Here is a 26,103-nt window from a genome sequence, read left to right on the forward strand (position 1 = left end):
CCCCTCTGCCTCTGCATGCCGGGCCTGCCTGCCGCCTGGGCCACTAACAGCCGCTGCTGCCCTGCCGGGGGGTCAGCACCTGCCAGAGCCAGCCGGGGAGTCGCAGCTTGGCTGGCACTTGGCACTGCCCGATGCTGGTAGGGGCAGTGCTCTGGCTGCCCAGGCCGCAGCCAGCTGACTGATAAACCCGCCGCTGTTTGGAGAAGGCTGGTTGGTGTCAGGGCAGATCCTGGCTAGGGGCGCTGGGCCCTGACGAGGGGCCAAGTCTCTGCCAGGCGTCAAGGGCAGAGCTCCCTGGGAAGGCAGGAGGGCTGGAGCCCAGACGGGCAGTCTAGGAGGCGGGGAGGCCGTGTGGCCTGCCCTGAAGCAGAGTGGGACCCCTGGGGGGTCTGCCCCACTATGGGGGTTTCTCCAAAGGACTGTTTACAAGGTGGGGGGAGTGTCACAGCGATCCTGTGGATCCTTGACAGTGGGGTAGGATGCTGCTTGTGGAGTAGGGGGGCGGGGTGAGGGCGCAGCCTGGAGATATGGGTGGGGGGGTCAGGGTGCTGCTGGGAGTAAGGACTGGGGGATCAGGGTGCCACCCTGATGTCAGATACAAAGAGGGTCAGGGCACCACCTGGGATAGGCACCAGGGGGGTGGGGGTGGATCAGGAGGGCTTGGCGTTGTTTCAGCACCCATCAGCCCGAGGGCTCAGCCAGCAGCGCCGCTCTAGGTATGAGGAGCCTCCTGAAACCCAAGCCGCGGGCTTGGCCCATGTCCGCTGCCCGGAAGCTGGCCAGGCTGTGTGTGCCTGGCAGTGCCTCGGCAAGGCCAGCCCATGAGGCGCGAGCTCTGTCAGCAGTGGGCACCACTGGGGAAGGAGCAGCCGTCCTGCCCCAGCCAGCAGAAGCAGGTTCTCTTCAGCAGCCAGCTGGATGGCGCCGTCCATGCACCACCTGCCCTGGACCCAACCTGCCATGAGGAGCAGGACAGCACGGCACGAGCCGGGGCCATGTGTGCGGCAGGAATCGAACCTGCAACCTGACCCCCAAAGCACCAGTGCTAAGGCCAGACCCTCCAACCCAGCAGTGCCCAGCAGGCTGCGATGTAGAGGGCGACATGGACGTGGGTCACCAGGACACTAGTAACAGACAGGGTCTTTCCTTCTACCATCTCACGGCACGTCCCGGGGCAGGGCAGGAGGGGAAACTGAGGCACGGGGAGGGGAAGGGGCTTGGTCACACATTACACGGCAAGTCAGTGACAGAGCTGGGAAATGAATCCAGGTGTCCAGACCTGCACTGAGGTGCCCTGACCCACCAGGTGAGGCTGCCTCTGCCAGGACAGTCCCAGGCATTTGTAGCCAGCGTCCCCAGGCAGCTTGTGTCACGCAGGCAGAAGTGCGACTAGGACAGGCTGAGAATGGCCGGGCGCTCGCCCCCGGTACTGACCGTGCCAGCCCCAAAGGGGCTCTTGTCTCTGACTCACCCGTCGGGCACGCAGGGTTGATGATGCACAGCACTTTGGGGGGTGCAGTGCCCCCGGCTTTCCCAAGTACCCGCCTTGATCTCCCCAATATCCAGGGCCCAGGCTCCTCCTCGTCCAGGTGGTACTGCACCCCAACGGCACCGGTCAGTGCTACGGCGTCCGCATAGAGAGGGTGCCCGGGCACCAGCAGCAGCATGCCCGGCCTCCCGGGGTCCTGCTCATTGACCACCAGGGAGAGGACAAACTGGGCAAGAAATCAGAGAGGTCAGACAGCTCGGCTCTGACCTCCCGGCCCCCAGGAACACGGAACCCCCTGCTCCCAGTGGCATACACCACCTCAATAGCTGAGCTCGCCCACCCCCACAGCTTCCAAACAGGGCCTGTCCAGCCCTAGGAACTAGGTGAGCCATGTGCTCTCCCAGTGAGACTGTAGGGAAATCCCCATTCACTGGGGGTGCTGTGGGGGACCTCCCAGCTACTCCATTCCCAGCCTTACCCAGCAGGGGGTGCTGTGGGGAGCAGGGCAGGTGCTCTGGCGGGGGGAGGAGCTCCTGGCTACTCCAGTCCCAATCTCTCCCAGCAGGGGGTGCTGCAGGGGGCGCAGGCTGGGAGCTCCCGGGCAGCTCAGCCATGGCAGACGTGGCGTTATGGTCTCTCACATGGTGCTAGGATTAGCGACTCGGTTACGTGGGGGAGCTCAGCAGCTGGAGGGGAGCCCGCCCCCTGGCCCCGCACCTGGGCAGGGCAGTGCCCAGGCTACCTTGCGTATGAAGGTGATGGGTTTCCGGCCCATCACATGTGTGGCTTGGAGCTGCAGTCAGTGATCTCCTGTCAGGGTCTGGGTGCACCCTAGGGGAGGATCAGCTGGACATTCCCCAGGGCCTGCTGCCCACGGCCCTCAGCACTCGTTACCCACATTGACCCAATAACCCCACAGCCCCCTTCACCTCTGCCAGGCAGCTCTGGGCTAGCCCCTTCGTATACCTGGGAAACTGAGGCACGGAGTGAGGGAAGGATTTGCTGAAGGCCCCACAGTTGCAGAGCCACAAATAGAACCCTGGAGTCCTGGCTCCCAGGCCCACCCTCCCTCCTGATACTGTGGGGCTCAGGGGCTGCCCCCGCCATGTACCAGGCTCGCCTAGCAGCGAAGGACTGACCGTGCCCAGTTCACGCTGCAGCCCTTGCCAGGAGAGGTCCCAGCACACCTCCAGTCTCAGGCAGTGGGGGCCAGGGTCTCCAGGGTCTGCCTGTTCCTCCAGCTCATCCTGGCGCTGGGGTTTCAGGACTGCTCTGAGCACCGGGGCCAGGGCAGAGCGCCCACAAGATGCCCCCAGGCTAGCACCTCCCCCCTGCAGATGGTGACTGCAGGGGCCCTTCGCCAGAGCCCTGTGCCCTGCCCACAAACAGCCCTTGGTTGATGTTTAACTTGCCCCATCCCTGCAGCTCAGCCCCGTGACACCAACGCTGGGCAGAGGAGAGCACACAGGCAGCCACCCGCCCGGGGCCCTGGGGATCTGCCTTTCCCTGTGGGGGCAACCCGAGATCTCCCCACATGCTGATTCCCTTGGCTCTCTCAGCCTGGCAGGCTGCTCCATTCACTCCCTGCCGTCTGGCCCGGGTTAGCCTGGGCAGAGAGGGGGCATGGGCTGTGCCCACATGGCCACTGAGACACGACGGGCCTGGCCTGGGAACAGGGTGAGTGTCTCCGCTCTGATCCCATGCCAGTGGCTCACAACACCACCCAGCCCTGCTCAGGGGAGTAAAGCCTCCGAGTGGGGCTGCTGGCGACCTGCAGGCCTGTCTGGCTGACCCATCTCTCTCTGCAGCTCTAAGGCATCACAGAGCTAGTCCGAAGGTAAGGGAGGGTGATCACAGTCCAGGTGCTCCCCAGCCAGGAGAGGAATCCATCTGGCACAAAATTGGCACAGCTGGCATCAATGCCCAGCAGAGACCAAGGTCCATGGCAACCTGGCTCCCCTTGGGGTGAATGTCTGCCCCAGATGGGCACACTAACCCCTTCCAGGCACCAGGGCCACCAAGCTTTGTGCCCATCCCGGACAGCTGGCAGGAGCCTGACCAGGGCAGAGGCATCTGGTGTCTGAGCAGCAGGCATGGTCCCTTGGGAAGGAACATGCCTCTTAGCATTTCTCAGCTGTGCCCCTTGGCCAGATGCAGCAGGACACCAGCGGGGATTGAACCCATGGCACGCAGCACCAAACCACAGGCAGGTGCGGCTCCAGCCCTTGGCTGAGTGACTAGCCGGCTGTGCTGGGGCTGGCCACTGGTGGGAGCCATGATCACACACCTGGTCCCAGGCATTATCCAAGTCACATACGGTGTCTCCGCTGCCCGTGGGCCACAGTGAGTCCCCGGGGAGCTGAGCTGGGTCAGAGCTGCGCTGGCCAAGCCTGCCCCGGCCCCCCCAGAACCAGTGAGGGGCCACGCACCATTCGCTAGTGCAGGGATTTTGCAGTGCACTGGGGGATGCCTGGGACACACAGTCCCAGGGGAGGGCTGGTCACAGCCGTGGGGCAGGCAGGCCCTGGGCCAGCCCTTGCCGAGGGGGAAGCAGACCCACGGGAGGGCATTGCAAAGCCCCCTGTGCAGAGCAGCGCCCAGGGGCAAGGACTCAGGCCCACCTAGAACTGTAATGCCCCGAGTGTCCCCAAGGGGGCAGCATCTTCCCCTTGGTGTAAAGCATCCGTGGTGCTGTGGGGGCCCTGGCCAGGAAGGATGCTCGGGCGTGTTGCAGGGGGCTGCTCCGCGCAGGGGGCTGGCTGGAGCCGAGCCTGTGGCCCCTGCCCTGTGCAGTGCTCCGGGGGAGGCAACGCTAATGGCAAACCCAGCAGTGCCGGAGCTGAGGGCATCTCTCAGGCTCATTAACGAGTAACCCAAAGGGCCACCTTTGTCCTCTGGTGGGGGAAGGTGAATTGGACCTTCGAGCCGGGCCCGCCCCCCCCAGGCAGGGCTTTCGGCAGCCCTGCAGCAAGGCAGGCAGCAGCCCCGCTGTGCGCCCAGCGCGGGGATGGCGGCGCGGAGGAAGGTCCTGACCCTGGACTCCGTGAACCCGCGCGTCAAAGGCACCAGGCTCCCCACGCTGGGGCCCCTGCTGGAGAGGGCCTCGCAGATCCAGCGCCAGCTGGGCAAGTGAGGGGCATTTTGGGAAAGTGGTCGGGGTATTCTGGGCACTGGGGGGCACATGTCCTGGGTCCTGGCTGCGGGCACTGGAAGTGCGGGTCTCTGCTGAACAGTGGCTCCAGCACCGGCCCCCTGGGCTGCCTGTTTGCTGCCCTTGCTGAACCCAGGGCACCGTTGCCTGCGTGGCCAGCCAGAGGGCGGCCTGTGGACCTGCCAGCGCCACTGCCCCCGGGCATCGAGCGTCCCGCAGCCCAGCCCTGCCCTGGTGGGCCTTGGCAACCGGTTCGGTCAGTCTCACCTGGGCAGGGCCAGTCCCCAGCTCCCTGCTCTCTCACTGGGCCGGCCCTGCGGGGCTCAGGGGGCCAGCCCCTAGCTCCCTGCCCCGATCCAGGCACCCCCCTCACATCTCCCCCGGGGGGGGTGCACCAGCCTGGCTAGAAAAAAGGGGCTGCAGGGTGAGGGTGAATCTGGGCCAGCCAACCTGTGCCAGAGCTGCCCAGGGGGAGAAGGGCAAATGCAGCCTGTGCTGGGGAGCCTGTCTCCAGGGGAAGGGCGGGGAGGGTCCAGCTCTGGTAACGATGGCTCAAAGCCCCCCTGATCCGCCCCGGTGGGGGCACTTTGCTCTCTGCCCCCAGGGAGAGGAGAAGCCCTTCCGAAAGGTCATCTGGTGCCACTCAAGGGACCCCCACGCTGCAGGCCGAAGACCCATCACCTTCCTACACCAGGTGAGGAGCAAGGATCCCCCTTGCAGCCCCTGTGGAGAGCAGAGACCAGCAGGACCCGCTGGGATGCCCCCCACACCCATTCCTGCCGCACCCCGCGTGGGAGGGAGCAGCTAGCAGGAAAGCCCCAGCCGGGTTTTCCCCCGCCCAGCTGCAATGCAGACAGCAGCCTCCTGCCCATCCCTGCCCTTGGCGCCATGCAGTGCCCCGAGCCATTCTCAGACTCAGGGGCACAGACCTGGGCCCTGGGGAGCTGCACAAAGCCAGCGACCAGCAGCCCCTGCCCTGGGGAGACCAGCTGAAATAGCAAGACATGCAAAGGGCAAGAGGGGAAACTGAGGCCCACAGTCACCGAGCTGCAGAGCTCAGGGTCATCCTGAGCATGAGCTTCCCCTACCTGTATGAGCTACCACCCATGTCACTGAGTGTCTTTATGAGTCCCCCCACATGAGCACCCCACAGCATACACGTCCCCCTCTCTAAGCCCCTGGCCTTCCTCTGCCAGCTTCCATCGGAGCATCCCAACACACAGGACAAGCCCTGGAGTGAAAGTCATCCCCATGTGGAGACCTAGCCTTGCGTGAGTCCTAATTCAGCCCTCAGACTCAGGCTTGAGTGGTGGCCTTGTGCCAAACACCCCCACCCCCACCCCCCAGTGCACTAGGCCTGGCAGGAAGGGGGAGTGAGCCCAAGGCCACGTGAGTCACATGGGGATACAGGAGACTCAAGCCCAGATCTCATGACTCCCAGCCCCGGGCCCAACCCCCCCCCGATCCTCTGCCTGACCCCAATGCCACAGCTTGGGCCGGTTCCTGTCTGCAAGACCATGGAGGCCAGGAGAGCCCCCCGGCTGGCTCCACATCGGAGTTTACCCCTTAGTAGCTAATTGGGTCCTCATTCATTGTATAGCCTGCGCAAGCCCTCCCTTAGAGTCCCTACTCTGGCCACCGGGTGGCGCTCACGCGCCACAGTGCGAGGGGCTGTGTGGCTTTACAGCACTGAGGGTGCTCTGGGCAGGAGTTAGGATGGCTAGTGATCTCGACTGGGGCAAAGCCATGGGGCCAATCCGGCCGGCCGCTGCACTGCGCCTAGTGGGACACTAGCCGAAGGCCGTGCACGGAGCCCCTCGACAGGGCATGCTCCCCTGCTGTGCGGTCCTCAGAGCAGGGAGGGCATCAGATCGGCTGCCCTGGAGCTGGCCGCGGCTCCGGCATCCCCTGCGGCCCTACAACGGACCAATGGCCCCAGGATCCTGCCCCTGAGTAATGGCCAATACCAGACGCGAAGCGCCCAGAAGCTGTAATGATGGGCATTGTCAGGGTTCCCTTCCCCACCCTGAACTCTGGGGTACAGACGTGGGGACCCGGACGAATGACCCCCTAAGCTTATTTCTACCATCTTAGGTTAAAAATTCCCCAAGGCACAAATCCCTTTTGTCCTTGGACGGTATTACCGCCACCGCCAAGTGATTTAAACAAACATTCAGGGAGGGCCACTTGGAGCCCTATTCCCTCCCCCCCCCAAATATCCCCTCACGCCCTTACACCCCCTTTCCTGGGGAGGCTTGAGAATAATATCCTAACCAATTGGTTTTAAAGTGAGCACATATCAACCCCCCCTGGGTCTTAGGACACTGAAAATCAATCAGGTTCTTAAAAGAAGAATTTTATTTAAAGACTCCTGGTCAGGGACCGATGTACGTCAGCCAGGGTTTGCAGTGACACCCCGAACAGAGCAGGATTTATTAGCCAAGGGGCACCCGGCCTCTCAAGTCCTTAGGTCAGCAGAGAAATGCAAGGGTGAAAGGCTGTCACCTCCAGTTTGGCACCGTCTCTGTCCGTCCCTGGGGGGAGCTGCTGTGTCTCTCCAAGGGGCAGCCCTTGCCCCAGCTGCCTGCCCCCTTTGCTCCCCAGCTCAAGGCCCTTGCTCTGTGGTCCTGCAGCCAGATGGGGGAATCTCCTCCCTCCTGTCCCGGACCTGCACTGACGGGAACCAGTCCTGAATGACCCATTGGTACCACCCCAGATGCTTACCTCACATGACCCCCACCCCAGGTCTCCTGCTTTGCCCAGGAGCATTTTAACCTTTCTGCAGCCACGGGGGAGTAAATCCCTGTCAGGTGCAGCCCTGCCCTGCTTCAGTCCTAGAGATCGGCCAGACCATTCCCAGCCCTCACCACGCAATGCTCTGCCACGACAGGGGCTTCCTAGCCCCCAGCTGGGGTGACCAGATAATCTCACCATGGGGGAGGGGAGGGAATGGGGCACCTTTCGGGGGGGGGGGGGTAGGAGGGAGCTGGGTCCAGTCTAAGGGCTGAATGTCCCACCCTCCCTTGCTGGCTGATCCGCCCCTGATTGCGGGGGGCTGGCTGCTTGGGAGGGCTGGGGGCTGAATGCAGGGAAAGGGGTGTTTTCCAAAGGGCACTCGGCTGGGCGTGGCTATTGGTGGGCTGGGCTGTCAGTCACCTTCGCTCCATTCCACCCCGTGCGCTGACTGTCTCTGGGCTCTGCCGTTACAGGTGGCTGCCATCTGCTCTTACCCAGAGCTGCTGCATGCCGACTCTGTGCCACGGGACACCGAGCAGCGAGCCAGCCGCATCCTGCCGGAGCTGCACAGCTCCAGTGCGGGTACCTGAGCACCGCAGCCTCCGTCGGGATAGACCTCGCCCTGGGAGCGGGGCCTCCGGGCCCCGCCGCGCACTGGAGTTGCGGCTGAAACCTTCAGAGAGAGGGGCCATTAGTGCCAGCTGTGGGGTGGGGGAGGCAGCGCACTGGGCCCCATCTGCGTTCCCCCCGGGCCATCGACTGGCCAAGAACAGAGCTGGGGGGCCTTCCCCGTGCTGATCCAGAGCATTTTGCCGGTGGAGGCACTGGCGGTGGTGGGGGCTGTGTGGCACAGAGTGGGGGGCTCTGCCAGGACCTGTGGGCTGGCTGACTGCCCCTGGTTCTGGGGGCAGAAGGAGCGGGAGGGTCCTTGCTCTTTGCCATTCAGCGGCAGAGTCTGTACCTGACGCTGGGCTGGGTCCTTCTCCCAAGGAGCGTATAACATGGAGTACGTCACCGCTGCCATTCCCCAGAGGGTGGGCCGCTACCTGGAGAGGAGAGACGGGGGCATCCGGTGCGACCCCAGTGTCATGGAGTCCCTGGGCGATGCTCTGGAACTGCTCCCATGAAGCCAGGCAGGACTCTGGGGAAGTCTCCTTTCTGTGAGCAGCCTGTCTTCAGGACACACAGCTCACACAGCTTCCACCTTCCTGGGTCTGACCTCGGAGCATTCAGCATCCTCTGCCCCTCCGTGCGCTTCCCACAGCAAGTCCGCTCAGGCGGGGCTCCTGGAGAAGGCAGAGGGTCCTGCCCCCCAACTCCGCAGTCAGACGGGACTCTCAGCCAGCCAGTAAAACAGAAGGTTTATTAGACGACAGGAACATGGTCTAAAACAGAGCTTGTAGGTGCAGAGAACAGGACCCCTCAGCTGGGTCCATTTTGGGGGGCAGTGAGCCAGACAACCACGTCTGCCCTTCACTCCATGTCCCGGCCAGCCCCAAACTGAAACTCCCGCCAGCCCCTCCTCCTCTGGGCTTTGTCCCTTTCCCGGGCCAGGAGGGCACCTGATTCCTTTGTTCTCCAACCTTTTAACTCTCACCTTGCAGGGAGGAAGGCCCAGGCCATCAGTTGCCAGGAAACAGGGTGTTGGCCATTCTCTGTGTCCAGACCCCTGCACACACCTGCCCTCTAGGGCTCTGCAATGATCATACACCCTTACCCCACCCCCTAGATACTTAAGAACTGCCTAGGGGAAACTGAGGCACCCCCACACTATTCAGAGGAAACATTAAGATCAGTCCCACTTCGTCACACCTAGGAACATCGTCACGTGTGGGGGCATCACCATGGCCATAGTGGTGAGTCCACCCTGCAATCTGCCCAGACCCCAGTCTCTGCTGCTGGCCATGAGCAGCTCCAGACAACCTCAGGGGAGATGCTGCAGCCCCCAGGTGAGGTGGAGTTGGCCACTGTCCCAGGGAGATAACGGGGGGGCTTTAGAGCTCTCAGCCAGAGCTCCCGAAATGGGAGAATCCCCTGTGCTGGGAGGGCCGAGGAGGGGCTAGAAGAGGGGCTGGGGCAAGGCCAGAGCTTAGTAATGGGCCACCTGGGTCCCTGCTGTAACGCCAGCGACGCTGGGCCAAGGCCTTCAGGCGGGGACTGCTGAGGGGCAGCAGGCCCATCAGCAGAGAGGGTCCCACCCAGAAGGTCCTGCCAGCCCTTGTCCTCCCTCGCCCCAGTGGTGTCGCGTGAGCTCGGGGCAGCCTGTGCTCTCTCTTAGAATCATAGAATCATAGAATATCAGGGTTGGAAGGGACCCCAGAAGGTCATCTAGTCCAACCCCCTGCTCGAAGCAGGACCAAGTCCCAGTTAAATCATCCCAGCCAGGGCTTTGTCAAGCCTGACCTTAAAAACCTCTAAGGAAGGAGATTCTACCACCTCCCTAGGTAACGCATTCCAGTGTTTCACCACCCTCTTAGTGAAAAAGTTTTTCCTAATATCCAATCTAAACCTCCCCCACTGCAACTTGAGACCATTACTCCTCGTTCTGTCATCTGCTACCGTTGAGAACAGTCTAGAGCCATCCTCTTTGGAACCCCCTTTCAGGTAGTTGAAAGCAGCTATCAAATCCCCCCTCATTCTTTTCTTCCGCAGACTAAACAATCCCAGTTCCCTCAGCCTCTCCTCATAAGTCATGTGTTCTAGACCCCTAATCATTTTTGTTGCCCTTCGCTGGACTCTCTCCAATTTATCTACATCCTTCTTGTAGTGTGGGGCCCAAAACTGGACACAGTACTCCAGATGAGGCCTCACCAATGTCGAATAGAGGGGAACGATCACGTCCCTCGATCTGCTCGCTATGCCCCTACTTATACAGCCCAAAATGCCATTGGCCTTTTTGGCAACAAGGGCACACTGCTGACTCATATCCAGCTTCTTGTCCACTGTCACCCCTAGGTCCTTTTCCGCAGAACTGCTGCCTAGCCATTCGGTCCCTAGTCTGTAGCGGTGCATTGGATTCTTCCGTCCTAAGTGCAGGACCCTGCACTTATCCTTATTGAACCTCATCAGATTTCTTTTGGCCCAATCCTCCAATTTGTCTAGGTCCTTCTGTATCCTATCCCTCCCCTCCAGCGTATCTACCACTCCTCCCAGTTTAGTATCATCCGCAAATTTGCTGAGAGTGCAATCCACACCATCCTCCAGATCATTTATGAAGATATTGAACAAAACCGGCCCCAGGACCGACCCCTGGGGCACTCCGCTTGACACCGGCTGCCAACTAGACATGGAGCCATTGATTACTACCCGTTGTGCCCGACAATCTAGCCAGCTTTCTACCCACCTTATAGTGCATTCATCCAGCCCATACTTCCTTAACTTGCTGACAAGAATACTGTGGGAGACCGTGTCAAAAGCTTTGCTAAAGTCAAGAAACAATACATCCACTGCTTTCCCTTCATCCACAGAACCAGTAATCTCATCATAAAAGGCGATTAGATTAGTCAGGCATGACCTTCCCTTGGTGAATCCATGCTGACTGTTCCTGATCACTTTCCTCTCATGCAAGTGCTTCAGGATTGATTCTTTGAGGACCTGCTCCATGATTTTTCCAGGGACTGAAGTGAGGCTGACTGGCCTGTAGTTCCCAGGATCCTCCTTCTTCCCTTTTTTAAAGATGGGCACTACATTAGCCTTTTTCCAGTCATCTGGGACTTCCCCCGTTCGCCACGAGTTTTCAAAGATAATGGCCAGTGGCTCTGCAATCACAGCCGCCAATTCCTTCATCACTCTCGGATGCAACTCGTCCGGCCCCATGGACTTGTGCACGTCCAGCTTTTCTAAATAGTCCCTAACCACCTCTATCTCTACAGAGGGCTGGCCATCTCTTCCCCATTTTGTGATGCCCAGCGCAGCAGTCTGGGAGCTGACCTTGTTAGTGAAGACAGAGGCAAAAAAAGCATTGAGTACATTAGCTTTTTCCACATCCTCTGTCACTAGGTTGCCTCCCTCGTTCATTAAGGGGCCCACACTTTCCTTGGCTTTCTTCTTGTTGCCAACATACCTGAAGAAACCCTTCTTGTTACTCTTGACATCTCTTGCTAGCTGCAGCTCCAGGTGCGATTTGGCCCTCCTGAGATCATTCCTACATGCCCGAGCAATATTTTTATACTCTTCCCTGGTCATATGTCCAACCTTCCACTTCTTGTAAGCTTCTTTTTTATGTTTAAGATCCGCTAGGATTTCATCGTTAAGCCAAGCTGGTCGCCTGCCATATTTACTATTCTTTCGAATCATCAGGATGGTTTGTCCCTGTAACCTCAACAGGGATTCCTTGAAATACAGCCAGCTCTCCTGGACTCCTTTCCCCTTCATGTTAGTCCCCCAGGGGATCCTACCCATCCGTTCCCTGAGGGAGTCGAAGTCTGCTTTCCTGAAGTCCAGGGTCCGTATCCTGCTGCTTACCTTTCTTCCCTGCGTCAGGATCCTGAACTCAACCAACTCATGGTCACTGCCTCCCAGATTCCCATCCACTTTTGCTTCCCCCACTAATTCTACCCGGTTTGTGAGCAGCAGGTCAAGAAAAGCGCCCCCCCTAGTTGGCTCCTCTAGCACTTGCGCCAGGAAATTGTCCCCTACGCTTTCCAAAAACTTCCTGGATTGTCTATGCACCGCTGTATTGCTCTCCCAGCAAATATCAGGAAAATTAAAGTCACCCATGAGAATCAGGGCGTGCGATCTAGTAGCTTCCGTGAGTTGCCAGAAGAAAGCCTCATCCACCTCATCCCCCTGGTCCGGTGGTCTATAGCAGACTCCCACCACTACATCACTCTTGTTGCACACACTTCTAAACTTAATCCAGAGACACTCAGGTTTTTCTACAGTTTCGTACCGGAGCTCTGAGCATTCATACTGCTCCCTTACATACAGTGCTACTCCCCCACCTTTTCTGCCCTGCCTGTCCTTCCTGAACAGTTTATATCCATCCATGACAGTACTCCAGTCATGTGAGTTATCCCACCAAGTCTCTGTTATTCCGATCACGTCATAGTTCCTTGACATCACCAGGACCTCCAGTTCTCCCTGCTTGTTTCCAAGGCTTTGTGCATTCGTATATAAGCACTTGAGATAACCTGTTGATCGCCCCTCATTCCCAGTATGAGGCAGGAGCCCTCCCCTCACAGACATTCCTGCCTGTGTTTCCTCCCGGTATCCCGCTTTCCCACTTACCTCAGGGCTTTGGTCTCCTTCCCCCGGTGAACCTAGTTTAAAGCCCTCCTCACTAGGTTAGCCAGCCTGCTGGCAAAGATGCTCTTCCCTCTCTTCGTAAGATGGAGCCCGTCTCTGCCCAGCACTCCTCCTTCATGGAACACCATCCCATGGTCAAAGAATCCAAAGCCTTCTCTCCGACACCACCTGCGTAGCCATTCGTTGACTTCCACGATTCGACGGTCCCTACCCAGGCCTTTTCCTTCCACGGGGAGGATGGACGAGAAGACCACTTGCGCCTCAAACTCCTTTATCCTCCAGAGCCACGTAGTCCGCAGTGATCCGCTCAAGGTCATTCTTGGCAGTATCATTGGTGCCCACGTGGAGAAGCAGGAAGGGGTAGCAATCCGAGGGCTTGATGAGTCTCGGCAGTCTCTCCGTCACATCGCGAATCTTAGCCCCTGGCAAATTCTCTGTTTTCCCGGTCAGGGCGGCAGATAGATGACTCAGTCCCCTGGAGGAGAGAGTCCCCGACCACCACCACCCACCTCCTCCTCTTGGGAGTGGTGGTCGTGGAACCCCCAACCTCAGGACATCGCATCTCATGCCTTCCAACCAGCGGAGTCTCCTTCTGCTTTCTCCCCCCAGGCATATCATCTGGTCCACTCTCCTCAATGGTACCTGTGGAGAGAACATGAAAGCGGTTAGTTACCTGTGTCTGTGTTACTGGAACCCGGACATTCCGCTTTCTTCCTCTGGAGGTCACATGTTGCCAAGCTTCTTCACTGGCCTCTTGGCTCCTCTGTGCAACCTGCTCTATATCTTTAGAGCTTTGTGCCCCTAGAAGCATATCCTGAGTTTTGTCCAGAAAATCCTCAGTTTCTCGTATGCAACGCAGGGTCGTTATCTGTTGCTCCAGACCTTCAATCTTCTCTTCCAATATGGAGACCAGCTTGCACTTTGTACAGACAAAGTCGCTTCTGTCCTGTGGAAGAAAGACAAACATGGCACATCCAGTGCAGGTCACAACAGCTGAACCCCCCCCTTCCATATCACCTACCTACTATGAGCTTCCTCAGAGCAGTTTGCAAGATGTAAGCCTCACTGGGCTCACTCCAGGCTAACTCCCAGGCAAACTCCTGCTGTGAGCTGCTCTGCTGTCCCCCGCTGCTCAGCTGGTTCGCGAAGCTCTGGCTCCTCCTCCAGGATTTCCTCTCCCTGGTGGTCAATGAGCAGGACCCCAGGAGGGCGGGCATGCTGCTGCCGGTGCCCAGGCACCCTCTCTATGCGGACGCTGTCGCGCTGGCCGGTGCCATCGGGGTGCAGTACCACCTGGACGAGGAGGGCGGCTGGGCTCTGGACGTTGGGGAGATCAGGCAGGTGCTTGGCCAAGCCAGGGGGTACTGCACCCCCAAAGTGCTGTGTGTCATCAACCCCGGGTACCCGACGGGTGAGTCAGAGAGAGCGGCCCCCTGCCCCACCCCGCCCTCATCAGCTCTCCTCCAATGTGCCCCGGGATGCTGGGGAGCAGGCAGCCTGACCCTGCTGTGGGCCCCGCAGGGAACCCACCTTGGGGATCTGCTGGGCTCTTCCCCGTAACTGCTGCACCATGGCACCCAGACGCCAGGCCCTGGTTCACCCAGCGCTGCCCCGCCCAGGAGGAGAGCCCAGTGGGGTCAGGGCCCACAGCACGGGGTGGGAGATCACAGCCAGGGCCGTCAACGCACAGAGCCTTTCTGGGGCAGGACGGAAAGGCCATAGCACACTCCGGCTGCTCAGACACAGGCCCTTGGCACGGAGCAGACCCCGTTCCCTGGCCTGCCTTGCCCGGGTGACGTATCAGCCAGGAGACAGAGGGGCAAGAAATGGCTGTGAAAGCTTTGTGGGGCAGGGGAGGGAGACAGCACCCAGCACCAGCGACCCACCCTGCTGGCTGGCAGGAGGACCGGGGGGCAGGGGCCCTGGCTGGTAGGGCAAGCGGGCAGCAGCAGCCCTGGCTCACAGGGAAAGCTGGGCGGGAGGGGGGACTGGGTAGCAGGGCCCCAGCCGGCAGCTGAGGGGTAGAAGGGGTTCTCAGCAGGTGGTGTTGGCTGGAACGATCGGGGCGGGAGCGGCCAGGCCAGGCTGGCAGGATGGCACCACACCTGACTCAGTCCCGGCCTTGGCAGACCGGGCGACCCCACCCTCTGCCGGGGGGCTCCTGGATCTCGGCCTTCTCCGGGGTCACGGTGTGACGAGGCCAGGATCAAAGGGGCCCGGGGACCCCTCACCCACCTTACTTGTGCCTGCAGGCCAGGTGGTGAGCAGGAGGCACCTGCAGGATGTTCTTCACCTGGCTGCCCAGGAGAGGCTGCTCCTGCTGGCGGATGAGGGGGGTGCCTGGCCGCCCCTGGTCTCCGGTACCCTTGGGGAGGGAGTGCAGCACCATGTGGGGGCGGGGAGCTGGGAGAACAGCCCTTAGCCACTGGCTGCGTGTTAGGGGGTCCAACTGGAGGAGCTGGTGGTAAGCACCCTGCCCTGCCCTCCATCCCCAGGAAGCACCCTGACCCCTCTCCATGGTTACCCGCACACTCCAGGGCACCCACCCTTTCCCAGTTCCTAGGGCTCTGGGTGAAAGGCACCTACCCGTACCCAGCTCCTAGGGCTCAAGGCCACCCATACCCACCCATACCCTTACCCAGTTCCTAGGGCCAGAGCTGTCCCTAGGGTAGGGCAAATCAGGGCAACTGCTCCGGGCCCCACGCTTTGGGGGCCCCCGCAGGCCGGTGCGATTGGCTGGCGCGGTTGGTCCCGGAAGAGACGAATCCGTCACTTCCACCCCGGGCCCCGCACCCCCTAAGGACGGCCCTGCCTATGGCTCAGGGCGTACTCTTCTGTGGGTTTACAGGATCTTCTACCAGTGAAAGAGCCTCACACAGTCATAACCTTAACCTCTATTGATTAACAATCACAAAACAGAACACACACGCTCCCCGCTCCCAAGGAGACAGATGAACTTCTCCTGCTGGCCAGTCAGGATCAGGTCATCCGGGGACTCGGTGTTGAGGTCTGGTAGCTCTGCTCTTGGGCTGTGTGACGGAGCAGGGAGTGGGGAGGATTGACCAGGGGATGCCGTCTAGTTCTGCTGGGACTGTCTACATGGGGGAATGGGAGAGCAGGGGATGAATCCACTGGAGTGAGGAGACCTGAGCCTGTCACCTGAGCTGGGGGGAGGGGTGGACCCAGGTGACACCTTTGGCTGTGAAACTGGACAAAGGCTGGAGGAGGAGCCGGGTGGAGGAGGAGTGAGACGGAGGGGTGGGGTTGGTTTCAGTTTTGGGCTGGGTGGTTGAATGCAGGGAACCCCAAGGCTGGGGTCTAAGCTCCCTGCCCCCCAGAAGGACTTGACTGAGGGGTCCTGGTTGTACCCACAAGCTCTGTTTTAGGCTGTGTTCCTATTGTCCAATAAACCTTCCGTTTTACTGGTTGGCGAATCATGGTGAATCCAGGAAGAGGGGTGCAGGGCCCGGACTCCCCCACACTCCGTGACAGGCTGTGTCCTGGAGTTGGTTCCAAAGAACTTCCTTTTGGACCCCAGTTTATACAGTGAAACTTGAGTCCTGCTTAGGTTCAACTTAACCAATCATTTTACTAAAGTATTACAAAATAATTCTTTGACCAATCCTAGCCCATTACGAAACAGTTCTTTAACCAATCATACCCCACCACACTAGTTGATTTACACCTTGCAAAATTAGTTATGCAACAGACAAGAGCAATCAAAGAACTGGACAGAGACCACACAGATAAACACTAGAGAAGTGGGGCCCATAAAACCAAAACAATAAAGAAGTAGAGATTTCACACCCACAGCTGTTGAGGAGTGAGTCCTTGCCAGACAGAACGCTGTCTAACAAAGTTTTCTTTAAACATCCACTTAAGAGATTCCTTGCTTATCTGGTGGCAGTGGGTACTATTAGGAGGGACACCTTCTGAACAGCCTGATATCATAGAATCATAGAAGATCAGGGTTGGAAGGGACCTCAGGAGGTTCTAGTCCCACCCGCTGCTCAAAGCAGGACCAATCCCCAACTAAATCATCCCACCCAGGGCTTTGTCAAGCCAGGACATAAAAACCTCTAAGGAAGGAGATTCTACCACCTCCCTAGGTAACACATTCCAGTGCTTCACCACCCTCCTAGGGAAATAGTGTTTCCTAATATCCAACCTAGACCTCCCCCATGGCAACTTGAGACCATTACTCCTTGTTCTGTCATCTGCCACCACTGAGAACAGCCGAGCTCCATCGTCTTGGGAACCCCCCTTCAGGTAGTTGAAGGCTGCTATCACATCCCCCCTCACTCTTGTCTTCTGCAGACTAAATAACCCCAGTTCCCTCAGCCTCTCCTCATAAGTCATGTACCCCAGCCCCCTAATCATTTTTGTTGCCCTCCGCTGGACTCTCTCCAATTTGTCCACACTATGATAGGACATTGTTTTGATATGGTTTAGATGGAATGTGAGGATGTGACTTTCTGCTTCTTGGCTCATGGCTGCTGCTGTCCTAATGTGGCTGCGGACAAAGGCCTCAGACCTGACACCATCCTTGGTGGGCAGCACGCTGGGCTCCTCTCTCCCCCGCGCCAGGTGTTGGCCTGATCCTCCTCTCTGTCCTGGCAGGTTCACCAGGACAGCGTGTTCACCCTGGACTCCCCCTTCCTCTCCTTTAAGCGGGTTCTGTGTGAGCTGGGCCCGGCAGTCTCCAGTGTGGCGCAGCTGATCTCCTTCTACTCCGCCTCCAAGGGCTTTGCCGCAGAGTGAGTGCACCCCCTGCTGCCAGGCCTGGAAATGCCCCTTCTCCCCCTGTGGGTGCTCCAGATGGTGGGTCCTTCCCTGGCTAGTCTCCTCATGCAAGGACCCCGACCCCACTCTGAGATTATGGGGTTCATGTGCCCCTTCGCCACAGTGCCATGGAAGATAGGTGCATCAAAGGCTATTAGCCAGGATGGGCAGGGATGGTGTCCCTAGCCTCTGTTTGCCAGCAGCTGGGAATGGGCAACAGGAGATGGATCACTTCATGGTAACCTGTCTGTTCATTCCCTCTGGGGCACCTGCCATTGGCCACTGCCAGAGGACAGGATCCTGGGCTTGATGGACCTTTGGTCTGGCCCAGTATGGCCGGTCTTATGTTCATATGCCACCCCCAGGATTACTCGGGTATGGGCAGCTCCTGCCCCAGCACATACAAAATCATTGGCCTTTCTTTGGCACATGGGCTGCAATGCCAGCCGGGAGGGCAGGTCGGTGATGCCAGTGAGGGAGTAGGGTCCCCCCGTCATGGTCAGCTCAGGGACGCAGATGGCAAAGCCAGTCAGGGACAAGTGCCATCCAGGGCAGAGCCCGTGATGCAGTTGTAATTGTTCTGATTCTCAGTGCTGGCGTGCCCCAGACCCATAGGGTGCCAGCGTGCCAGGTGTACTGTGACCCGGAGGCAAACCCTGTCGGTGCTTCAGCAAAAAACCAGTTGGAGAACACTTCCATCTCTCTGGTCACTCGATTACAGACCTAAAAGTGGCAATTCTTCAACAAAAAACTTCAAAAACAGACTCCAACGAGAGACTGCTGAATTGGAATTAATTTGCAAACTGGATACAATTAACTTAGGCTTGAATAGAGACTGGGAGTGGATGGGTCATTACACAAAGTAAAACTATTTCCCCATGTTTATCCTCCCCCCCTCCCCGCACTGTTCCTCAGACGCTCTTGTCAACTGCTGGAAATAGCCCACCTTGATTATCACTACAAAAGGTTCCCCTCTCGCCCCCCCCCCCCCCCCCCCGTCCCCCATGGCTCTCCTGCTGGTAATAGCTCACCTTTCCTGATCACTCTGGTTACAGTGTGTATGATAACACCCATTGTTTCATGTTCTCTGTGTATATAAATCACCCCACTGTATTTTCCACTGAATGCATCCAATGAAGTGAGCTGTAGCTCACGAAAGCTTATGCTCTAATAAATTTGTTAGTCTCTAAGGTGCCACAAGTCCTCCTTTTCTTTTTTCAAGGAACCAAAGGACACGAAGAGAAGAAATTCTTGAATTGCCTCTTCACCCATGCTAGGAGCCTGGGTAACAGACAAGATGACTTGGAATTGTTCATTCAGGAGCATAAATGTGACCTAGTCGGTATTTCTGAAACGTGCTGAGCTGAGTCCCATGACTGGAATGTTAAAATCGATGGTTTTGACCTATTTAGGAGAGCTCAAGTGGGCCAAAGGGAAGGGGGAGTGGTACTCCCTGTCAAAAATGGCACCATCTGTTTGTGAGTCACTGTTAACTCAGAAGAAAATGATCTTGAATGCTTATGGATCAATGTCCTAATAGATAAAGCACAAGATGGGGTACTAGCTACTGTCTGCTACATGCCATCAAATCACACTAGGGAACTGGATGACCTGCTCCTTACCCATCCATCTGTAATGTAGGAAAAAACGGTGTGTGATCATGGGGGACTTCAATCTGAGCGACATATGCTGAAGGTCTCATGCTGCCAGTACTAAAACGTTCGTGGAATTTCTAAACATTATAGATGACAATTTCCTAACTCAAAAAGTGTTGCAGCCAATGGAGAGAATTATTAGACCTTGTCCTAACAGATAAAGAGGAACTGATCACAGAACTAAAAGTTAATGGTAGCTTAGGTACAAGTGACGTGACTGGATCACACTGATAATGTACAAGCAGAATAAAGTCTAGACCACTCATGTATATAAAAATCCAAAATCACACCATTGAGGAAGAAGGCCATGGTGTTTGAAAAAAACAACCTGGATTATAGTGGAAGTGAAAGCAGCTGTAAAAAATAAAAAATATATATACAATAAATGGAAGAAAGGGGAAACTGATAGTAATGAATATAAATCAGGAGTTAGGAATTGTAGAAAATTGATAAGGGAAGCAAAGGGACACAAGGCGAACTCTAAGGCCAGCAGGGTTAAAGACAATAAGAAGGAGTTTTTAAATATATTAGGAACAAAAATAATCCTCACAACAGTATTGGTCCATTGCTAGATGGAAATGGTAGAACTATCAATAATAATGCAGAAAAAGCAGAACTGTTCAATAAATATTTCTGTTCTGAATTTGGGGAAAAAACAAATGATACACTCTCATCATACAGTGGTGACAACATCCTTCATTCCACTAGTATCTCTGGAGGATGTTAAACAGAAGGTAATAAAGTCAGACATTTTAAAATCAGCAGGTCCAGATAACTTTCATCCAAGAGTTTACCAAGAGCTGGATGAGGAGCTCACTGAACCATTAATGTTGATTTTCAATAAGTTTTGGAACACTTGGGAAGTTCCGGAAGACTGAAAGAGAGCTAATGTTGTGCCAGTTTTTTAAAAGGATAAACAGGATGACTTGGATGATTATAGGCCTGTCAGCTTGACATTCGTCCCAGGCAAGATGGTGGAACAGCTGATATGGGACTCAATTGATAAATAATGAAAGGAGGGTAATATATTAATGCAAATCAAAATGGGTTTATGGAAAATAGATCATGTCATACTAACTTGATATCTTTTTGATGAGATTACAAGTTTGGTTGATCAAGGTAATAGTGTTGACATAATACACTTAGCATTTGACTTGGTATCACACAGCATTTTGATTGAAAAACTAGAATGATATAAAATTAACCTGGTGCCCATTAAATGGATTAAAAACTGGTTAACTGATAGATCTCAAAATGTAACTGTAAATGGGGAATTATCATTGAGTGGGTCCCTCAGAGATTGCTTCTTGGCCCGATGCTATTTAACATTTTTATCAGTGACCTGGAAGAAACCATAAAATCATCACTGATAAAGTTTGCAGATGACACAAAAATTGGGGAAGTGGTATAGACCCATAGAATATCTGGGTTGGAAGGGACCTCAGGAGGTCATCTAGTCCCACCTCCTGCTCAAAGCAGGACCAATCCCCAACTAAATCATCCCCGCCAGGGCTTTGTCAAGGCTGACTTTAAAAACTTCTAAGGAAGGAGATTCCACCACCTCCCTAGGTAACGCATTCCAGTGTTTCACCACTCTCCTAGTGAAAAAGTTTTTCCTAATATCCAACCTAAACCTCCCCCACTGCAACTTGAGACCATTACTCCTTGTTCTGTCATCTGCTACCACTGAGAACAGTCTCGATCCATCTTCTTTGGAACGCCCTTTCAGGTAGTTGAAAGCAGCTATCAAATCCCCCCTCATTCTTCTCTTCTGCAGACTAAACAAGCCCAGTTCCCTCAGCCTCTCCTCATAAATCATGTGTTCCAGTCCCCTAATCATTTTTGTTGCCCTCCGCTGGACTCTTTCCAATTTTTCCACATCCTTCTTGTAGTGTGGGGCCCACAACTGGACACAGTACTCCAGATGAGGCCTCATAAATGTCGAATAGAGGGGAACGATCACGTCCCTTGATCTGTTGCCAATGCCCCTACTTATACATCCCAAAATGCCATTGGCCTTTTGGCAACAAGGGCACACTGTTGACTCATATCCAACTTCCCATCCACTGTAACCCTTAAGTCCTTTTCTACAGAACTGCTGCCTAGCCATTCGGTCCTTAGTCTGTAGCAGTGCATTGGATTCTTCCGTCCTAAGTGCATGACTCTGCACTTGTCCTTGTTGAACCTCATCAGATTTCTTTTGGCCCAATCCTCCAATTTGTCTAGGTCCCTCTGTATCCTATCCCTACCCTCCAGCATATCTACCTCTCCTCCCAGTTTAGTGTCACCTGCAAACTTGCTGAGGGTGCAATCCACACCATCCTCCAGATCATTTATGAAGATATTGAACAAAACCGGCCCGAGGACCGACCCTTGGGGCACTCCACTTGATACCGGCTGCCAACTAGACATGGAGCCATTGATCACTACCCATTGAGCCCGACAATCTAGCCAACTTTCTATCCACCTTATAGTCCATTCATCCAACCCATCCTTCTTTAACTTGCTGGCAAGAATACTGTGGGAGACCATGTCAAAAGCTTTGCTAAAGTCAAGGACAACACGTCCACTGCTTTCCCCTCAGCCACAGAGCCAGTTATCTCATCATAGAAGGCAATTAGGTTAGTCACGCATGACTTGCCCTTGGTGAATCCATGCTGACTGTTCCTGATCACTTTGCTCTCCTCTAAGTGCTTCAGAATTGATTCCTTGAGGACCTGCTCCATGATTTTTCCAGGGACTGAGGTGAGGCTGACTGGCCTGTAGTTCCCAAGATTCTCCTCCTTCCCTTTTTTAAAGGTGGGCACTACATTAGCCTTTTTCCAGTCGTCCGGGACTTCCCCCAATTGCCATGAGTTTTAGACTGACAATGAAGAGGCCATATCACTGATACAGAGCGATCTAAACCACTTGGTAAACTGGGTGCAAGCAAACAATTTGTGTTTTAATATGGGAAAATGTAAATGTGTACCTCTGGGAACAAAGAATATAGGCCGTACTTACAGGCTGGGGGTGGTCATGGTGGATAATAAGCTGAATACATGCTCCCAGGGTAACGCTGTGGGCAGAAGAGCAAATGGGATCCTGGGATGCAGAAACAGGGAAATCTCGAGGAGGAGCAGAGAGGTTATGTCACCTCTGTATGTGGCTCTGGTGCGAGCGCTGCTGGAATCCTGGGTCCAGTTCCAGCCTCCACAATTCAAGAAGGATGTTGATAAATTGGAGAGGAGTCAGAGAAGAGCCATGAGAATGATTCCAGGATTGGAAAACCTGCTTACAGGGGTAGACTCAAGGAGCTTCATCTATTTAGCTTAACAAAGAGAAGATTAAGGAATAACTTGATCACACTCTGGAAGTATCTACATGGGTAGGGTGACCAGATGTCCTGATTTTATAGGGACAGTCCCAATTTTGGGGCCTTTTTCTTATATAGGCACCTATTATCCCCCCACCCCCATCCCGATTTTTCACATTTGCTGTCTGGTCACCCTATACATGGGGAATAAATATTTGATAATAGCCTCTTTGATCTAGCCGAGAAAGGTCTAACAGCATCCAATAGCTGGAAGCTGAAGCTAGACAAATTCACTCTGGAAATAAGGTGTACGTTTACCAAGGCCAGTGGGGGTTTCTCGATCACTGACAGGGTTTAAATCCAGATGGGCTGTGTTTCTAACAGCTGTGCTCTGGGAATGACCTGGGGGCAGGGCTCTGGCCTGTGTTACACAGGAGGTCTGACTGGGTGATCACAACGGTCCTTTCTGGCCTTGGAGCCTGGGAAGCTAGGAAAGAGAGACAATAGTGGTTCTTATTGGGGTCCCTGCTGGGTGGCTGGGGGAGGGGGACAGAAGTGCCTGGGTGCCCTCTCCAGTCCAGTCTCTGTTCCAGCAAATAGGAGCTCCCAGGTTTCCAGGCCAGGCTCAGTTAGCGTGCCTCACTGGGACCCCTCTGCACTGGCTCCCTGCCCAGCCATTGCCAACTCTCATAGACCCACACAGACCTGCCCGTGGCACTCACAGCCTGCTCCCCGGCTCCTGCGGCAGCTGGTTCTGCATACAGGTCCCTGGAGTCTGTTCCCTGCACCTGGTGTCCGATCTCCTTTCAGCTCGCCACAGAGCCACCGCCCTCCTTCCCCATGGGCCAGGTCACCGCCTGGGGCAGGGCCCCCTCCCATGGGCAGGGGTATGTGCCTGCGTGTTCATCCTAGGGGTCATGGATCAGCAGGGAGGGGGTTGTTTCATCAGGAGACAGATCAAACCAGGGGCACAGATCCTGTAGTGACTGCTGGGGGGGGCCTAATCCACCCTAGTGCCAATGGGGCTTGGGGCAGAATCCTCTCCTAGCACCAACTCCATGGGGAAGAGCCTTGCTGGCAGCTGATGGCACTGACTCTAGAGGTGGAAGAGCCCTGACCTGTCCACCCCCTTCTACCCAGAAGCCCCCCAGCTGTGCCCCAGGGCTCTGACTCTCAGTGACCGGGGTGCAGGAGTGGGCATGGCCTCTGGAGCTCACCTCTTCTCTGCTCTGGCAGGGGCGGTTTCTGGGCCGGCTTCTTTGAGCCTGTGAACATCGACCCAGCAATCATGAAATGCTTCTGCTCCTGGGGAATGTCCGTCTACCCCCTGATCCTGGGCCAGGTTCTGCTGGATGCCCTGATGGAGCTGCCGCTGCCCGGGGACCCCTCCTGCCGCACCTTTATGGCAGTGGGTGCTGCATGCTGCATGGCAGGGTGGGAGGGATGGGGGAGTGGGGAGGGACACAGCTGCAGGGTGCAGGGAAAGGCGTGCTGGGGGAAAGCAAGGCAGGATGGTCTGGGACTGGGGATGCAGCACCTGAGTTCAGGGGGAGAGGCAGAGACGCTAGGCAGAACATGCCAAGGGCAGGTCCAGAGCACAGGTAAGGGGGGAGGGCACAGGTGGCTCCAGGGCATGGCAGGTGAAGAAGCAAGAGGGCATGGCACTGAGGGTTGATGCTGGGGCACAGCCGACAGCTGGGGTGTGGCAGAGTCAGGGCGGCTCGAGGGATGCCAGGGTGGTGCCCAGCTCAGGAGGAACCAGTCTCTGCTGCTGAGCTGAGCCCATCAGGCAACGCTTGGCCTGGGGCCGGGGCAGGTGTTGGTGGAGAGCTTGGCCCCCCGAGCTGCTCTGGGGCTGCAGGCTAGTGGTTAGAGCAGCGTCTGACAGCCAGGGCTCCGGGTTCTACCCCTGTCTCTAAGCGGGAGAGGAGTCTAGTGGTTACAGCAAGGAGCAGGACTCCTGGGTTCTAGTCCCAGAGGATAACACCTGCCTCCCCCACTCAGCACTGTGGGTCTCTCTCTCGGCTCCCAGGAGAAGCAGGCAGTGCTGAGCGACCTGGCCCACAAAGCGCAGCTGACCCAGGAGATCTTCAGCCCGGTGCCCGGGATCCGCTGTAACCCCGTGCAGAGCACCGTGTACTCCTTCCCCAGGATCCAGATCCCAGCCAGCGCAGTGCAGGAGGCCCAGGTGAGAACAGGGCATGGAGCAGCCCAGTGGTGGGTGGGGAGCAGGCGTGGCCCAGCCCAGCCAAGAGCATGAGGCGTGACCCTCCTGACGCCCTGTCTTCCTCCTAGGCCCTCGGTTTGGAGCCTGATTTCTTCTTCTGTCAGAAGCTGCTGGAGGCGACGGGGATCGTGCTGGCCCCAGGGAGCACCTTCGGGCAGCGCCGGGGCACCCACCACGTCAGGTACTGCAGGACGAGGAATTCCATTTCAGTGACAGGCAACGGGGTCGGGGCAGGTGACAGAGGACAGAGGTGGGGTTTGATTAGGGTGGCAAGGTGGGGTTCAGTGACAGGTGATGGAGTCAGGTTCGGTGATGGCATTTGGTGCTGGAGGCATGGGAACAAGTGAGAAGGAGGGGATGAGAAATGGGGTCGGGTTCAGCGATGGGTCAGGCGTTGGGTGATGGATGACAGGGTGGGGTGGGGAGATGGGGTCAGGGTCAGTGATAGGGTTGGTGATGGAGGCGTGGGGATGGGTGAGAAGGTGGGGTTGGGTGATGGGGTCAAGGCCAGAGATGGGTCAGGGGTTGGGGGATAAGTGACAGGGTGGGGTGGGGAGATGGGCTCAGGGTCAGTGATGAGTTGGGTGATGGGTGACAAGGCAGTGTTGTGTGATGGGGTCAGGGTTAGTGATGGGTTGGGGGGTTGGGTGATGGGGTCAGGGACAGAGATGGGTCAGGGGTTGGGTGATGGGTGACAGGCATTGGGTGACAGGGTCAGGGTCAGTGACAGTTTGGGGGTTGGGGGATGAGTGACAGGCATTGGGTGACAGGGTCAGGATCATAGAATCATGGAATATCAGGGTTGGAAGGGACCTCAGGAGGTCATCTAGTCCAACCCCCTGCTCAAAGTAGGGAGTTGCTCCTGCCCCCAGTGAAGACGCTGAGGATTGTCTTACAAACCATCACAGACTTCCACTCCCAGTTCCCGCAGAGATGGGTCGGGGTTGGGGGATGGGTGACAGGCGTTGGGTGACGGGGTCAGGGTCAGTGATGGTTTCAGGATTGGGCGATGGGTTAGGAATGAGCTCAGGCTGGCCTCGACTCGTGCCTGGTGCCTACAGCCCAGACGGGGTAAAGTCCCTTAATTGCATCCACAACATGATCCTTTTCATAATCAGGCTTCCCCCATGAATCAGGCCCTGGGCTGCAGGCTCCTGCAGAGCCGAGCCCTCCTGTATCCCTGCACCGGGGCCATTAGAGAGGGAGGCGCACCGGCAGGGACCGGCCGGCCCATCTGCATCTAGGGCCAGGCAGCAGTGCCCCCTACAGCAGCGTCCCGGAACTCTGCCCGCTGAGGGTTCAGTGGCCCAGCGACGAGGCTCTCAGCCCTTCTCTTCAGAGGGTCGCTAAGGGAAGAACCCCCAGCCCAGGCAGGAGCGAGGTCTTAGCCCAGCACCTTCTCCCCAGTGACCTTCCCTACCCCTCCTCAGGGTGACGCTGCTGCCCCCAGTGGAGATGCTGAGGATTGTCTTACAAACCACCGCAGACTTCCACTCCCAGTTCCTGCAGCAATATTCCTGA

The 26,103-nt window shown here is 56.8% G+C and overlaps 1 protein-coding gene across 1 annotated transcript; it reads left to right on the forward strand.

Annotated features, from left to right (window-relative positions):
• Positions 1–4,431: 4,431 nt before the first annotated feature.
• LOC119565594 (alanine aminotransferase 2-like) lies at positions 4,432–26,103 on the forward strand. The gene is made up of 12 exons (XM_043538954.1): positions 4,432–4,614; positions 5,240–5,334; positions 7,850–7,958; positions 8,367–8,461; positions 9,173–9,232; positions 13,791–14,034; positions 14,876–14,976; positions 17,244–17,380; positions 23,592–23,763; positions 24,388–24,543; positions 24,651–24,763; positions 26,013–26,103. The coding sequence occupies exons 1-12, from the start codon at positions 4,497–4,499 to the stop codon at positions 26,101–26,103; spliced, it is 1,491 nt and encodes a 496-aa protein (XP_043394889.1). The 5' UTR covers positions 4,432–4,496.

This window comes from Chelonia mydas, chromosome 2, assembly GCF_015237465.2.
Source record: "Chelonia mydas isolate rCheMyd1 chromosome 2, rCheMyd1.pri.v2, whole genome shotgun sequence".
In the NCBI taxonomy this organism is placed as follows: Eukaryota; Metazoa; Chordata; order Testudines; family Cheloniidae; genus Chelonia; species Chelonia mydas.